Genomic DNA, 18,752 nt, shown 5'->3' with positions numbered 1-18,752 from the left:
TATAGATAAAACGCAGTACCAAGTTTCTAATAAAAAAATAGTTATAATTGATTATGGTGTTTCTTTTTTTATCTTTTTCTTTTTTTTCTTTTTTTCTTTTTATAATAACTATCACTTTAACTAAACAAAAAATATCTCCAATAAATAGTGACTGGATTTGAACAATATTGTTTTTTTTTAGAAAACGTGGTTCGTGAGTTGTTTAAATATTAATTTAGGTTAAAAAAAAGTATGTGTGATTTTTGAGACATTTGCAGTGGAAGGACTGGTCCACGTTTGATATTGAAAAATCTGACATTTGAAAATGACTACTGCATGTTAAACGTACAAAATATATATAAAAAAAAAGGTGAAAAATTGAAAAACAGAGTATCATTCTTTGAAAATAATTTTTCTTTTAATTCCTGAAATATATCTAGTCTAACATTATACATTTAATACGTAGCAGTTAAGGATTAATTTCTTTTGGTAAGTCAGCGAATTCCACGAAAATTTTCTAGGTTCTTTTTGTTTTTCAAAAAAGAGAGTTAATTTCAAAAATCAAAAATAAAATACCAAAATTGAAATTAGAAAAAAATCATTTGAAATAATCATAATTTTAATTGTAATTGTTTTAAGAGAGGAAATAAAATAAATAATAATTTCAAGAAGCTAAATCCATGCAAGTTTTCTCGGTTGTTTTGTTTTGTTTTTTAAAAATAGGAGAACGAATTTCAAAAATAAAATAATATTAAAATTGAAATTAGATAAAAATAATGTATTCAAATTTTAATTGTTTCAAGAGAAGCAATAAAATAAATAATAATTTAAGGGAGAGTAATTTTGATTTATGATATAATTTGAAATAAATCTTGTTATTATTAGTTTTTTAAAAAATTAAAAAACTATAATATAAAACATAATTTCAATATTAAATTTTGAGTTAAAAAAAAATATAGTTAATTAAATGAAATAAATATTATTTTATATATTATAAAAAAATTGACATAAATGTTTATTAATTTGAAAAACGTTGTCCTTTACCTGTGTGAAATGATGACAATTTTTTTAATGTTAAAAAAAATTAATTTTTTTAAAATATGTTTAACACTGAGAAGGTAAAACTATTTGAAATGATGATTACATCATATCATGAAGTACATATAATTCCTTTAGTCATAACTATTTTCATTTGTGAAAAAAAAAAATAGTAACTAGAATAAAGTTAAAACCAGTAGTTGAAGATACAAAAATCAAACAACAAAAAATCAAAGACGAAAAGATTAGTCTCTCAATTCTACCTAGATATATACAGAAACAAGAATAAAGAATGATATCTGTACATACGGTAAAAAAAAATTATAACACTTCTAATTATTCAACTATCATCACGATGTTTTTCATTTAAAAAGTAACATATAAAACACTATCATAGGATTATAATTAATGCATAAACATATATCTGTTTTTAACATAGGTTGTTCTTAATTTCTATTTATCTTGTTTCTGACAAGAAAACGTTGTCCACAGATACTTTATCCTCTATGGAGCTAGCATAATAGAAGTTATTACACTATTTAAGGAAGAAAACGGGAGAGGAGGAAGCAGCAAAAGTTACACAGTAGCGAGGAAAATGAAGGTGTTTGTTTTCTTTGTTGCCATAGCTGTAGCAGCATGGCAATGCCAAGGTGACGACCATGGCGTAAACTTCCAAGTTTTCCCACTCCGAATGAAATCCGGGCTCGGTGGCCACTACATTCCGGAGATCTCATGCGAAAGTTGGAGGCTTGGTGTGGAAACACATAACATCATCGAATTCTCGGGTGTTCCTAAAGACTGCATAGGATACATAGGGAACTACCTCGTAGGTGACCAATATAGATCAGACTCCAAAACCGTGTGTCGGGAAGCTTATTTGTACGTCAAAACCTTAAACATCAGTAACAAAGACGCATGGGTGTTTGATATAGACGAGACCGCGCTCTGTAATCTCCCATATTATGCCGATCAAGGATTTGGGTATGTTCTTTTTCTTTTTCACATATAATATAATGTGGTATTCTGATTATTAATGTATGAGTTTGAAAAACATGATAGAGCGGAACCATATAACTCTACGGCGTTTGATGAGTGGGTGTTTCGTGGGGTGGCGCCGCCGCTGCCTGAGAGTCTGAAACTGTACAAGAAATTGGTGTCTCTTGGCATAAAGATTGTGTTCATAACAGGAAGACCACTGTCTCAGCTGGACGTAACAGCTTCAAACTTGAAGAAAGCTGGATATTTAAAATGGGATAAGTTAATTACCAAGTGAGTTTTCACCTTCACATTGTACTGTATATTCACAACATAACATTTTTTTTTAATTGTAAATTTATGTAAAAAGTAAAATTCATAGAAAAGTGGATTTTGTTGCAGGGATCCATCTTACCATGGTAAGACAGCAGTTATATACAAATCAAACGAAAGGAGGAAGCTAGAGGAACAGGGATACAACATCATTGGAAACATAGGAGACCAATGGAGTGATATTTTGGGAACCAATGTTGGGGGTAGGACATTTAAGCTTCCTGATCCCATGTACTATGTTAGTTGATACTGTAACTATAGCTTGCTCCTACAAAGGAAATAAGATATGTTACAATAATGGAGCCACTTGGTTAACCTTTGGCACCTGTCTATGTGACTTTTATGCCTTTATAATGTATTTAGAGAACATTATTTAAAGGAAAATGATATTTTAATACTTTTTTTTTACACCATTTTGACATTGCAAACGTGTCAAAATGTGGTTGGACGATTTCAAATTAAAAAAATAAATTTTGGTTTTTCTCTTCCAAATATACTTCTGTCTCAACTTTTTTAATTTGAAATTGTCCAATCATATTTTGACAATGTCAAAATAGTGTCAAAAAATGGTGTTAAAATGATATTTTAACACTATTTTGACACTGCACACATGTCCAAATGTGGTTTGGACGATTTCAAATTAAAAAAAATTGATTTTTTTCTTCTAAATATGTCTTTGCTTTAACTTTTTATAATTTAAAATTATCCAACTACTTTTTAACATTATACATACAGTATAAAAAAGTATAAAAAATTATGTTAAAATATCATTTTCCTATCTTATCATAGACCGAGCTGAATAAGCAACGTGGTTTATTTCTTGTTTTTTCTTCTCTCCTCTTAGTGGGACGTACGAATTCGATTTGACGTGCAGAAATTGAAAACCACAATGAGGTCATCTACGTGGCACAAGTATGTTGTTTTGTTGTCAGGAAATAATAATAATAATAAATAAAATAATAATAATAATAAATACAATAATGATACACTTTCAGACGAAACTTTAAGCTTGTTTGAACTTACATAGTGTTACCGTCAATACCAGGAGTAGATGGTTTTCCTTTTTACTACAATGCTTTTCCATCTATTAGTAGAATAGAGCGAGACCTATATATATTTACACTCGTATAAACTTATGTGTTAGTTTTTGTTAATTTAAAAAAACAAATCTAAGTTATTGTTAAATATTGTAATAATAATTAATGAAAAATATAATTTTTTGAATTAAAAAAATATATATTTATAGGATTAAATCATGTATAAAATTCACTTCTTAATATTATCAAAGTCATTCTAAGGTTGTCCGCATGATTTTGTTTTTGTTTGTTTATTATGTCACTTATTATTAAAATTCAATTATTCTTAAATCTATTTTAATAGTCATTACTAAAAAAGTAAAGATTCTTTTTCCACGAAAAAAAAACAAAGAAAGTAAAAGGATGAAAGGAAGAAAAGAAGAGAATTGATTTGATTGATATATGAATTTGAAAATGTGAAGTCGTTTTCATTACATAATGAAACAAGAGAATTGATTTGGAGCAAGATCCGCGGATAAATAGATGGAGACAACAATGATGTTTTTTTTCGAAAGGAAACAAAACAGTAAAGTACATCACCCACTTTTATATTTATTGGATACAAAATATAAGAGTAAAATATTATAAAAATATAAACTTTTGTATTTTTTTTAAAAAAATAGAATAAAAAGTAAATAAAATAATATTAAATAAATGTAAAAAAAATAAATATAAAAAGTTTAGATAAAATGGACCTGTTCATGACACTGTTAGACATTCATGCCTCAAATGGACACTTGTGCTCAAAGCCTATGTATGGGCTAAATGTTCACCCAAAAATAGGCTATAACATGGGCTGGGCCCTGCGGGCAGATAAAATGGGCTCTTGAATGCATAAGCCCATTGGATTGGACCAATACCATTTGTTCATGTCAAAATACTTATTATCTCCAAACTTTTCTTCTTGTACCTCCAAACTTTTCTGTATTTTTAATTTCCAAAAATAACCCTGTCATATTACCTCCATTTTCCTCTATAAGAAAAAATAACTTCATAGATATCAATATATGTATATTAACTACAGTAAATTTTATGATTTTTTTATTTACTTAAATGTTTTTTTTCATACAAAAAAGAAAAACATTATGATAGTGTAATAAAATGTCAAATATCAGTGAAAGATAATATACTTTGAAGAAAAAATCATTGAACAAACTAGAAGTAATGGAAATGATATTGATAAGAAAAAATAATAATTTGAATATTGTTTTGATATGATATTGTTGAAGTGACGAAAGCAGTAGCATAATGAAGATCCTGGAGCAAGCAAATTCAACATCCATCTTCTTGAACTAAGTGCTTCTGCAGAACACTGTATAAAATAATGTTCAGTAATGGTGGAATCAAATTTCACAGTGGGCATAATGTTTGTTTAAGAATGCACTTAATATATTAATCCCTTTTGGCCATTTCTCAACGTCTCTTTCTGTCTATTCAAACAATACAATTAAATACATATTCAAAAGATTCTTAATATTTTAATTATAAGTAATGCCAGAACATTAGTTAAAAAAATAAAAACAAGCATGTTCTCTTAAAAATAATCTTAGATTATGTGCTGCATCTTACAATATATCCATCCCAAATAAACTAATTTATTTTTTTAAAATTAAGTTAAATTTAAATTTACATTTTAAAATGATATTAAAATTATTCAATCTTAGTAAAATTTATCATTAATTAAACATATTAAAAATTTATTATTTATTAAATTTTATTTTGTCATGTTATTAATAATTTATTATTTATTAAACATGCCATATATAATTATTGATATGTTGTCAGACCATCATAATAAATAAAATAAATATTATTTAACATTCAATTATTTTTGTGGGGAAATTTTTTGAATTATCTTTTAATATATTTTTAAAAATATTGATTTTCGGTTAAATATTATCCTTTTATAAATTTTCAAATCATTGTTTGATATCTTCACTCTGCACGAAAATATTGACGATGATGTATGGATGAGGGCATAATCATTCTCTAACGAGCGGAATTACCTATATTACCCCTACAGTAACACTTTTTTTACAGTCGCGACCAATCACGTGGAACATCATAAGATGCGAATGTGATGCAATACTATAGAAAAGCCCGTTTCAAATCAAACCCTAATCATTGCTGATATGAAATTTAAGATTCAAACACTGCCTTCTGATTAGACTATCTCTTCATCCAACTTCACGCGCTTCTTCAACGGGTGTGTTCACATTCTATAATTATTATTTTTCTTTATTCATTTTCTCACATATCTTCAAGCTTTAATTACTCCATGGGTTGCGTAAATTGTAATTTTACTTTTCAAAAATGCTATCATATCATTGTATTGTACTTATGATTACCACCACCCAAATACTAAATCAATGCTATCTAATGCATGATTATGCATAGTGGAAGAGAGCTAAGATTATAATCACATAACATAATCAAAATATTAAAATAAGGTTTGTACCGTATATATATAATTTAAATAATTTTATCTTTAATTAATATAGAACTTTTATCACAAAATATGACATTTTATGTCAAGGATTAGAATACACAAATTATTTCTTAATTTAATAGGTTTCTGATATGTAAAAAGGAAAAATTAATATTTGGAGAAAAAAATATACAGAAATACTTGAAGGAGAGAGTCAATACGTAAATTTATAATGATATTTTCTATAAAACAATATTTCGTGTAACAATAGCAATATTTCTACTCTAGTGGGTTAGAGAATTTTATTTGATATTTATTTAATTATGATGATAATTAACACGCATAAGAAATATTTTAAGGCTTCTTTTTATATATATATATAACATTAACTTTCTAAATAAGTGAGAATAAAACTAGTGATACAAAAGAAAAAAAAATTAACAATTTTTTTTACAATATATATATATGATAATTTGTAAATAGTTTATTTTAAATAACCAGACTAATAAAATATTGACACGTAATTTATTATAAAAAATTGTTAATATATATCCATCTATATGCGTTGAATAGCGTTGAATAGCTGGTTGTATCATCTGTAATAGTCTTGTTATAGAGTTGATGAAAAATTTTCCTTCTAAAGAAATATAGACAAAAAAATTATAGGATTAAATATGTTTTTATCCTTAAACTTTTAGTGAAAATTGGAATTAGTCTCCTTTCAAAACTTTAGTTTAATTTAATTCCTCAACTTTAGAAAATGTATGAATTTAGTCATTTTATCTAAATTCTGTTAAGTTTATTTGATTTTTCAAGTACGTTTCATGATAGCATTTTGGTTGTTTACACTATATGACACATTTTTACTTCATTGTTAACTGAGAAACGTGTTTGAAACATCTATTAAAGTTAACAAAATTTGATTAAAAGGACTAAATTCATACATTTCTAAAGTTGGGAGACTAAATTAGACCAAAGTTTTGAAGAGGGACTAATTCCAATTTTCACTGATTAAAAGATCAAAAACATATTTAATCCAACAATATACTGTTTTTCCTTTGAAAAATCTGTGTTTTTGATTTAGAGCAACCTTTAAACTACACTAAAATCTAAATTTAATGATATTGAAAATTCCGTGGGAATAAATTGCCAACTGTGATGAGAAGAGACAAAAGAAGGGAACATATGTAGTAGTGTCACTGTCATTACCATTGTCGATGTTCTTCCCACTTGATCCACACTAATTAGCTGCAAATTTCAGTAGCAGCATTGAACTTTATAAATAAAATTAGTGCCAAACATACATTGGCTTCCTAATTTATTTATGACTCATAGTTTTTCTGAACACCCAACCAACGTTCTTCCACTGTTTATTGCCTAACACATGAAACACTATCAATAGCAAACACATTTTTCAGTGTGACACAGACATTTCAACCATAACTTTTCATTGAAACTAGTCCCAGTCAGCAATGCAATGCCCCACATAAACAAGACCCCACCTTTTTTACTGGACTTTGAATGCCACCGTTAAGTTTCCCTCACCAAGCTTTCCTTTTATGGCCACTAACACAAAGTGGTTTTTTAAGTTTTCTATTCTAAAGGCAATGCAGCAATAAGAACTGTCAAAAGGAAACTGTTTGAACTACAATCCAAACCAGCAATTAGTTAGTATACACCAGAAGAAAACCATGTTCTTAAAAATTATCAAGCCAAATTCTTTACTAGATGTAAATCATTTGGTACAACATGATTGAAAAAAGAAACTCTTTAATTAAAAGAATGTACACAAGCAGAATTGAGAATTTCGTCTCTGAATTTATAAGCTGTAAGCACAAATTCTAGATATTACTAACATCATTTAGTGTCCAATTGCCTCTCAAATTTTCCTTGTGATTGTGCAGCTGTGACTGTCAAAAATTCCAGGAGTCTTGAGTCTGGAAGAAATTGGATGATGGCCTTTGCATTCTAACACTGCTTATGCTGTTTCTTGCTGCCATCACTTCATTGAGTGAGAGCCTTTTCTTGGGTTCAGGTCTTTGTTTTGGAGCACTGTGAGACCTTAGTTTTGCCTTGAATGACTGAGTATTGGCCATGTAGTTCGGGAAATTGGAACAAGGTCTGAAGAAGGTGTCTCCACAAACACTCTTGGCTGGTGTGGCTGGAGCATTGGGACGGGCGTAGTTTGTGAAACGTGGTGTGCTATGAGCAGTGGAGAATCTACACTCATCAACGTTGAAGTACCAATCAAAATCTTGAAGGTGTCTGCAATCAGGAACCGAGATTCGACCAGGGACATGACAAGGTAGAGGGGATGACATTGCCTGACAGGACATGTCTTCTCCACACTCAGACATTGTAGAGGTAAAGCGCCTAGACCTTGATCGAGTCTTGTATGTGTCAATTTCAACAATCTTGGGGCTCTCATCAAAAGCATTCAAGGATGTTTCGTAGGATGTAGGTAGCCTTTTACTGTGTGATTCACTCCTTGTTTCATCAAATCGTTCCTATAAGAAGGACACAAGCACATAATAAGACATGGTCTTTTATAGATAAACGAATGAAGAGTTGGTATTCATTCAGGACTAGAAAACCAGGTTTTACCACAGATTTTCTTGCAAGAACTTCAGGTAGAAATCTGCTTTCTTTGCTCAAGGAACGACGAGCTCGCTGTGATCTGACAGCAGTTTGAGCTCTTATTAGAGCTTGCATACTGTGAAGAGTTGCAGCAGCCCTCTTTCTAACCAAGTACCCTCTAACAAGAGCCTGTATCTTAACCAATCCTTTCAGTGCTCTAAGAGCCTTCCGTGCCTGAATGGAAACAACATCAGGTAAGGTAACAAAATTATCAGCCATGCTCAAATTTGTCAAACTTTCAAATTTATCAGATATTGAATATGGTTTGAAAGGCATAGAATTAGAACAGAGGAAAAAAAAAAAGGTTTAATATTTGAATGGAATATAATGGGAGAGGCACTGTTTCATTAAGAATCTAAAATAATATTTGAGAGGAGACAAAGGAGTAGAAATCAAGCAAAGCACTTCACTTGCACCAACCAAGTATATTTGTCCGAGACAGAACCACCGCAATCACAAATCAATGCAAGCATTTTCAAAAACAAAGGAAGCAGACATACTCACACACATTCATACCCACATGACCAACACCAATTTGATTTGAACCATCACAAAAAAGAAGGCACATACCAAGTAGCCTCTAAAAAAAGTTTGGATCTTCACGGCAGCCCACTTCTCCCTGCTTCCACTGAACAATGCACCTCTGCCCTGGCTTGTCAGCCTCACAACCGCCACGGCAGCCTGAGCGGCAGCCACGGCAGCATCGGCGGCGGCGGCAGTGGCAGCGGCAACGGCAATTGCATGTTTATTCTGCTCATTCTCTGTATCAGCAATGTAGGATCTGAGCCAGGTGTTATCAGTGGCAGGAACCGAAGATGGCACATCCTTCCCTTGCTTGGCAAAACTCCACCTTTTCTTCTCCTTCTTGTCGGGAGCCAGCGAGCCTGAATTGTCGCTGTGATCCTTCTCCTTCTTCATCCCCAACAAACCCTTGAACCACCTGCTAGCTTTTCCCATAATAATAACTTGACAACTTTTGTTCAGTCACGATCTGGAATGAGAAGCGGTGGCAAAGGGTAACCGAAAGTTTGCCTCTTGTGGCTAAAGATAAGAGGGGTTTGCGTGGAAGTGAACAAATGTAGCAACCGAGTGAAGCCAGATGTTGTTTGAATATACCAGGGACAGGGTGAAAAAGAAAACGAAAATGAAAAAATCTTGGTTTTAAAAATGGAGGGACAAAGAAAGCAGTGGAGTTTAGTGCAAAAGAGAGAGTGTAAAGTTTAAAGAATCTAACAGAAGAGAAGTGATGAGAGTGTGTATGGCTGAAAAGATTAATAAACAACAAACCTTAAAATTAGAGTAAGTGAGTGGAAAAACGGATAAAGATGGAACGATTTTTGAAAATAAACCTCTGACAGGACCTCGTGAAGAACTGCATTAGAGGACAAAAAGCGGTCACAGAAAGTTAGCAGAGGCTAAAACGAAAAACATTAAAATAGTTGCTAAAAACTTTAAAACCTCACCCTTGGGTAAAGAGACAAGAATTACAGACAAAGCACAATGGTGAAATCCTATGAAAAAAGTGACAATAATCATAGGGAAAAGCCTCCAAAACCCAAGACAACACCTTCTTATCTGATCTTGAATTCAAAAAAGAGAAAGACCGCCGAATTCCCTTCCCTTCACACTTCAACAACTCTCTCTCTCTCTCTCTTTCTATGTTCTATATTGTTAGTATTATCCTACAAAAATAAACTGCAAATGCAATATTATTATTATTACTTTGCTGCTTTCTCTCTCTAACTTTCTGGAGCAACGTGTAGTACATATGAAAGATACCTACTGACAACAATCCCGTGAGCTTGGTTCAAAGGGGGCATTGAGTCCCTCTCCCACCCTTTCACTATCTTGCTTTATTTGAGAGAAAAAACTGGACTGTGAGTTAAGTTCTGCAACCGAATAACACCACTTTTAAAGGCTAAAAATAAAAACTTGCTACCATTGATAGTACACTGTGCTGTGTACCATTCATTAATGGCTATACCAACCAAAGGGTTGCTTTATATCATCTTTATTTGTCCTGATAATACCCCATTTTTTCCCTCAAAGGCTTTCTCCCTCACCATCATCATTCCATTGCTTACCTTCTCTGCCACACTTTCTTCCCCCCAAAAAAATCTGCCTTTCCAAACCCCTCAATCCACAAACCAAATCAACTCCTTCAATGCTGTTACTTGTTTTGTTTTGTTTTGATATGATACTCCTTCTAAGTTCTACCCCCTCTCTCTCTTTGGGGTGCACCCTAACAGCAAACACTATCTTCATCTGATTTCGATAATTAATTATAATTATCTGTCAAGATTCAAATTTTGAATTTAAATATTTTTTAATCAGTCCTTTTTTTAATCAACAATGTCTTGTGGGATTGAGGGTGTTGTTATTGGCTTGTTTAAGAGGGAATAATACTAAAAGGACAGAATAAAATTCTAGTTTTAGGAACCATTGAGTGGGTTTTATTAAGGTGACACGACAGAACATTGTGAGATAAGAAACATTTTCTCCGAAGATTTTGCCAGACAGTCGGAATCCTAATAAATTTAATTCAATGCGCTCTGCTGTGTTTATCAGTATGCAATACCAAATTGAAATGCATCTAATTATCATTATTGTAATTCGCTACAGTTTCGTTCCATTACTTGATTGCACGAATTAACACAAGTTGAATTTTTTTCACTCCCTAAGCAAACTGTAACGGGTCAATCCATTCCCAAAGACGAATTCTAACAAATCATTTCATTTCATATGATTATAACTTCCATACCAAACAATGCTGAGTTTCAATTTTCGGCTTCAACTTCAACCTTCCAAATCATCATAAACTATGCTTATATATAACACTATAGATATCCTTACTTGCTATGATGCAAGTTTTTGACAATCTTTTTAACTATACTAGACAATTTATATAGTGTAATCTCATCATATATCTAATGAACATGAGATTATAACACGAGATTTGACATAACAACATTAAAGTAGCAGCTAAAGCTGAATTCTAAGCAAATTATAATGAACTGCAGCACAAACTGGTTCTATCTGCATTGCCATTTTTGTGTATATCAGACCCTTTTGACTTTAGACTTGCGAATGCATGATAAGTGGATAGGAAAGATTGGAAAAGGAAAAAGGTTAGAAATATGGTTTGATTGTATTGTGCATGGAGTGTACTACGGAGTGTGTACTGTAGAAAATGGTCCAAAATGATTGCAACGAACAGTGGAGTTTGGTATGTGGTGAAATTCAGTGAAAGAACAGGGGACCCACCAAGAGACTTCCATATCTAACCAGAGAGAGTAGGTGGTGTTGGTGGTGTTGGACCACCATTCATTTCTTTTACGGCATTTGCCTTAGGTTGCAATTTGCTTCTCACAGCCTCAACTCTATCTTTGACTTTGCTCTTTTTGTCATGGGCTCGTGACCATTCTTCAGCCCAAATAGGCCTATCAAAAGCCCAATTTGTTTCTCAGTGACTATTGATATGAAGGCGATGAACTAATTGTGAAACCATTAATGAAAGATGGTCAGAACAGAGAAGAAAATGCCTGCATTACGGCAATGGTTGAAAGAGACAGAAGTGATCCAGCTAATATATGTAGTAAGAAGAGATTATGTCTTTAACTGAATTTAATATGTTAGATGCAACAACTACCATAGAATTTTAATTATAGCCTTTTTAGTATGGGCTCACATTAGGGTGGCTACTTCCCTCTTCTACATGCAAAACTTTGCTTTTAAGTATTCTGCATTCTGGTCCCTAAAACATTTTCTCAATAAGTTTTTTTTTCCTCTGAAAACTAGATTTTTTATTATGTATAAAATAAGTAAATTGAAGTTTTTTTTTCCTAAAATATACATTTATCGTGTCATTCTAGAGAATTAATTATAGATTGAATAGTTAAGCATAATTCAGTAAATAGGATACTAAATTCAGTCAAGTTATTAAACTGGTCGATCGACGTAAATGTAGATGAATTAAGTATCGACTTTGATAGTTAGTTATCGAAAGTGAATATTTACCAAACAAATCGTCTGACCTTAAATTGAATGGATCGACTTGGATAGTTAGTTACCGAGAGTGGATACTCACCAAACAGATCGTTTGACCTTAAATTGGATGGATCGACTTGGATAATTAGTTATCGAGAGTGGATACTCACCAAACATATCGTCTTATCTTAAATTGGATGGATCAGGATGAACAGTTTCAGAATAAAAACGTTGAACTAACTTTGACATCGAAATATCTTATACACTATTGAATTGATTTAAACACATAGTAGTCAACTTCTTATATAATATTTGAATTTTGGATAACATAGGTTAGTTTAAAGAATTGACCTTAACTCGTATTTTTCTATCTTTTAAAATTTAATTAACTATTTTTGATATATAATGTTCATCTTGGAGATGGATTAATAAGCTTTTTATTATTTCCACAAAATTCTAGTGTCATTTGTTACTGAGTCTTTTTGTTAGACAAAAATTATTAATCAATGCCGTATAATATAATAATCAGACTAATTTTCTTTTTAATTCTGTATAGGATAAAAAAAAGTTATGGAGACATTAAAATAGGTCACGTGGGAATCAATCAATTATGACCCAGTTTTCCTTTTTTTTCTAACTAAAACAAGTTGATATTTTCAACTAATTAACCCACTTATGCTTCATCCGGTTTAATCAGTATGTAATAAGATGAGTATTATATATATATATATATATATATATATATATATAATCAAACAGTAAGTTACATAAAACACTTCACATTAATTGCTTAGACTAAAATTAATACTGCGTGAATTAATATCAAATTATATCGTTTAAATCTCAAAATCAAATTTAGATCTAATTCTCAATATAAGGTTAAATATGTGAGCATCCAATTTTTGTTTAATTAATATAGAAATTATAAAAAAATAAATTAAGTTCCAGATTAACTAGTGCATTTAGTTTTTTATAGAGATTTTTTTATGTAATTTAGTAGAGGCTTAAAAGCATTAATTTGCTATAAATTATAGATATTTATTTATTTATTTTAATTATCTTAAACATGTTTTTTAATAGTATCTTAAGCAGGACATTAAAATCACGTTAACTCTTGCTTTAATAAAACAATAAACTCGTAGTTTAAAAATAATTTATTTAAAATCATGTTACTTAATATTTGAGTACATGACAAATACTATTGAGTCAGACCATGGTTCTTAACGGCCCATCTCTGACGTCCTTTTTTTTTCTCACTTACTTTAAATAATATCACAAGTGGGCTTAAGGCCCAATGTCTCTCTTTTTTTTTTTCTTCTTTCTTTTATTTAGATTACATAAATAAAAAGATTTTGTTTTGGATGTTCTATTTTTTTTTTCTCCCCCTTTCTTGCTCTTTCTTTCTCTCTTTATTTTTTTTTCTCAACGATCTTTTTTATCTCCATAATTTTTTATAACTTGAAAAATTGATTTTTTTTAACGAGTCTTTAAATTTATATTTAGTTGGTACTTCGGTTGTTTTTGGAGTTAAAAGTTCGTAGGTAGTGTTCTTTTTGGAGTTTTAGTTGCATGATTTTTTTAGTTTATTTATTTACTCTTTACTTCAATTGCTATTGAATTGAAAACTTTGATATGAGTTGTGAATTTCCATTCTTAATGTATCGGTGAACTTTATTAGGATTTGTGCTCAACAAATTCGAGAATAATCGTGGGATACAATTAAGAGAAGGTTAAAAAATGTAATTTAGCCAATTTATACGTGCAATGTAAAAATTAATGTAAGATATTATTTTTAAGTATGTATTGTATTTTGCTTTTTTTTATATGTGGGTTGAGTAGCAAATTACAAAGGAAAGTTTTATTACGTTATAACTATGATGTAATAATTAATTAAAAAACAAATACACATTATTATTTAAATTAAACTTGTCCAACTCCTAACAATCATGTGTATTTATCCGTCTAATTCGTAATAGTCATGGAGACTTACTCAAATGTATATGAACACTCGTAAATACATATATACTTATATTTGTCTAATTATAATCATATATCTAAGAGCATTGATGAAGACATATACACACTCATATAATCATTCTAGACCATTTATAAACATTTATGGGAACATGATTCACTTGTCTAATGACACTTCAAACATCTACGAACATTTGTGAAAACATGTTCACACTTGTCTCATCATACGTAGACATTTAAGAACATTCACGAAGATGTACTAACACTCGTCTTAGAGTATTCATGTTGACATGCTCATCACACATCATCAGGTCACTAAAATAAAACATGACAATGCATACTTTTAAAATGTAATCTGGCCAATTTGATATTATTTTAAAATATGTATTGTATTTTGTTTTTGTTTCAATGCGAGTTAAGTAATGGAAGAAATTCGTTTTGAATTCTTATATGGATATAATAACTTGAAAAATAAATACACAATGTTATTCAAATTAAACTTGTCCAACTTGTAACAATGAAGTGGATTTATCTATTTAACTCGTAATAGTCATGGAGACCTGCTTAAATGTATATGAACACTCATAGATACATACATGTATACTCGTATTTATCTAATCATACTCACATTTAGGAGCATTGATGAACACGTATTCACACTCGTATAATCAAACTCAAACATATAGAAACATTTACGAAGACACGAGCACATTCGCTTAAATCACACTCAAACGTTTATGAGCACCAAAAACATGTTCACACCTGTCTCATCGTCCTCAGACATTTAAGAACATTCATAAGGATGTACTCGCACTCGTCTTAGAGCATTCATGTGGGCATGCTTATCACACATCATCAGGTTACTAACACACAACATGAAAATTCATATCGATATTCATCATACAATCATACAAAATATTAAACTCCCCTCACTTGGTTTCAGTAAGTAAACACTTCAAAAGTTTCTTAGTATGTTCTTACTTATTCTTTCGCATATATTTAGCCATGGTATTTTTTATCGAGTGTACACTCTCTCACTCTTTTAATATGTATATTTATACGTATATTTATAGACTTCACCCTCAATCGTAAAATCATAAATATTCTTAAGAAATTTTAGATGACCTTTCTAATAACCACAAAATTATATATTTTTTCTAAATTTATGTTTTTGTTTCTAAAAAAATATTATTAGATATCTCAAATAAAATATCAAACCATAACGATAATCCTTGTAACATCCTTAGATTAAAATAAGAAAATTACTTTTGAGATCATTCTCATGCATTATACAATCTTCTTAAGAAATATTATTGGTTCATTAAATCTTTTTTCTTTTGACAAAGATATAAATAAATTCAAATTATACATTAAAATTCACTAATTTTTATCCAACTACCAAATATTTCTTATAATAATAATTTTCATAATAAACATATTTCCAATATTCTCCTTGATAATTATTTAAGTCTATAGTATATAAGGTTTTCAAAATAGATTAAAATTCACGATCGAATCTAGTCTACCAACGTAGATTGAAATTAGGTTAAGTTTAAAAGAAATTACAAATTTTGACACGGACAAAAAATAAATTCGATCCATTAAGAACTTAACTCACTAGGGTTGAACCCGTGGTGAGCTGATTTGCTCAGTAACCTACCTATAAATTCTAAATATTAAATTATGTAAAAAACACAAAAATCCTAAACCTAAATGCTCTCGGTGGTGTGATTTGAAGTAGTGCAAACCATGTTGATTCACATATTTGAAGCAGATCGTGCTTCTTTGCATGCTCTTGCGCGTGCTCCTTCGACTGTGCTCCTTCGTAAGTAGATCGTGCTCTTTCACATGCTTATTTTATTGTGTTCCTTGTTAGATGGTTTGACAAACGTACCGAATCGTTCAAATAATAAAACCATGGTAAGACCAATTATCGTGTTTCCAAAAGACTCATAATACTAGAGAATTGTGCGGTTAACAACTCATTTAGACTTAATAAAACATCATTCATTTACAAGCATGTGAAAAAAGATAAATTCACAAATAATTACAAGGTTGGACTTTGGTCATTGAAGACACTTGAATATGGAATAAACTAAAAATGGTATGAAATGTCATTATTAAGGTTAGTTTTCACCAATTCACTCTTGTGTATACCCAATTTCATCTCCTCTCCATCAATTTACTAAAGTCAATCCACAAAAACACTCTAGCCCTAATCCCTTAGGTGAAAAAGCCTAGGTTTTCCCCATTAAACTCCAATCCCGTGGAAAACCTAACAAGCAAACCCGCATTAATGAGTTAAGATCTTAAGACAACATGTGAATCATCTTCTATCGATAGAATCAATGACCACAAGGACTCTTGTTTCAGTTCTAGGTTCTATCGTACGTCCCAATAATCCATGAAACCCCAAAATCAAGTCATGAACATTTTTGCAAGCTTTAAGATTGGAAACAAGAATACTAGCAATTGATGAGAAAGGCATATATATAATCAAATCATTCAACAAATACACAAGAATTTAGAGGCTACATCTATCTCCAACAAGATGGGTTTGGCTCTCCATTTCCATGGAGAGCCTTTAAGCTGCAAAATGGCATGGGAGAAGATGAAAAACTAAAGAGGAAGAAGGGAGTGTTTCCCAAAGCCTTAGTAGTCCTCCAAGCTCTCCTCTGAGTGAGATGCACCTCCAAAGAACCAAAGACCTCTCTTCATTTGTGTTTTAGGTCTAAATAGATTGATTTTTCCACATCAGCATCGTCACCGCTCAGTTGCACCCCAGCCCTGACATTCCAGAGGGTTGCACTTAGTTGCAACCCAACTGTAGCTCAGCCGTAGAATTCCAGTGACAGAGCGCTCAGCTGCATCCTAACTGCACCTCAACTACAACATTTTAGAGATAGATATAGCCCAACTACAACATTCCAAAATTCTTTTCTTTTGCTTGCTTTTGTGGCTGGTTAAGCTTTATACATTGGTGGAGGTTCTTCTTAGCATAACATTAGCTACAAAATAAGGGGATTAGTTATGGTATTATATCAATGTAGCAAAAAACACACTTATTTATAAAAGCAAGATAAAAGAGAGGATTAAACAGTTTTCAAGCTAGAAAAGAGTTAATTTTGCTACTAAAATGATGCTTAGATAATGATAAGAATTAACATTATCATTCCTCTTTTCTACTTCCAAGATAACAACAACACATTTAATTAAACGAGGTAACCCATTTCACCCACTAACTCGTGGTAAGCTGAGTCAGATTTAAATTTTTTAAACTCAATAATAAGTGAGTCAAATTGAATTATCTCACTAAATGACAAATATATGATAAACTAGATCAAATGAGTCTTTTTAATAACTCTAACCGTATATAACAATAATCACACACTTCATAAATCTTATATCGTTTTTTAATAGTTTTGGTTAAAAATAACTATGACATATAAAATACTTATATTTTAATAACCACTTTGTATATCTTTTGAAAAAAAATTATCTAATACGTACCAAATCTTTTATTTCTTAAAAAAATCAATAAATCATTATATCTCTAATCATAAAATTTTAAAATAAATATAGTAAATCATTATATTTTCTATCTTTGAAATACAATAAATAATAGTAAAACTATTATATCTCTTATAATAACTTTTTAAACATATATTTTTAAAATATTTAACTATCACTTATTAATACATAACAATATATAAGAATATCTAATAATATTTCATAATATTAAATAACACTTCTGAACTTAAGAATATCTCATCATATCTAACCATATCTAATATTATTTTAATTAAATAAGTATTAAATCTTGTTGTCTTTCATTTAAATTTCAATTATGTATTTAGTTTAATTTTTTAACTTTCCTAACTGTTATAACTTTTCAAGATATTACATTTCTCTAAGAAATAAAAATTTTCGAAAAATGAAGTTACTATAAATAGTGAATAGTTGAGAGTATCTTGGTTCATAAATCTTACATCGTTTTAATAGTTTTGTTTAAAGAATAACTATGACATATAACATACTTATGTTTCAGTAACCACTTTATACATCTTTAAGAAAATTTATTTAATTTCCTTTTAGTACTAACTTACCAAATCTTTTATTTCTTAAAAAAAAATCAATAAATCATTATATCTCTAATAATAAAATTTTAAAACAAATATAATAAATCATGATATTTTCTATCGTAATCTTTGAAATACAATAAATAATAATAAACTATTATATCTCTAATAATAACTTTTTAAATATATATTTTTAAAATATTTAATTATCACTTATTAATACATAAAAATATATAAGAATATTTA

General features: G+C 30.2%; 2 protein-coding genes across 2 annotated transcripts; one reads left to right on the top strand and one right to left on the bottom strand.

Annotated features, from left to right (window-relative positions):
• The first annotated feature begins 1,566 nt into the window (after nt 1–1,566).
• LOC106773605 (stem 28 kDa glycoprotein) lies at nt 1,567–2,645 on the top strand. The gene is made up of 3 exons (XM_014660323.2): nt 1,567–1,998; nt 2,077–2,286; nt 2,395–2,645. The coding sequence occupies exons 1-3, from the start codon at nt 1,613–1,615 to the stop codon at nt 2,570–2,572; spliced, it is 774 nt and encodes a 257-aa protein (XP_014515809.1). The 5' UTR covers nt 1,567–1,612; the 3' UTR covers nt 2,573–2,645.
• Nucleotides 2,646–7,533: 4,888 nt separating this feature from the next.
• Nucleotides 7,534–10,320, bottom strand: LOC106773696 (protein IQ-DOMAIN 14). The gene is made up of 4 exons (XM_014660433.2): nt 9,930–10,320; nt 9,037–9,838; nt 8,434–8,640; nt 7,534–8,336 (listed from the first exon to the last, which is right to left on the bottom strand). Exons 2-4 carry the CDS (start codon nt 9,421–9,423, stop codon nt 7,743–7,745), a joined length of 1,188 nt encoding a protein of 395 aa, XP_014515919.1. The 5' UTR covers nt 9,424–9,838; nt 9,930–10,320; the 3' UTR covers nt 7,534–7,742.
• Nucleotides 10,321–18,752: the final 8,432 nt, after the last annotated feature.

Source organism: Vigna radiata, chromosome 9 (assembly GCF_000741045.1).
Source record: "Vigna radiata var. radiata cultivar VC1973A chromosome 9, Vradiata_ver6, whole genome shotgun sequence".
Taxonomy (NCBI): domain Eukaryota; kingdom Viridiplantae; phylum Streptophyta; class Magnoliopsida; order Fabales; family Fabaceae; genus Vigna; species Vigna radiata.
The sequence above is the reverse complement of the archived record's forward strand: the minus strand, read 5'-3'. Positions and strand labels throughout refer to the sequence as shown.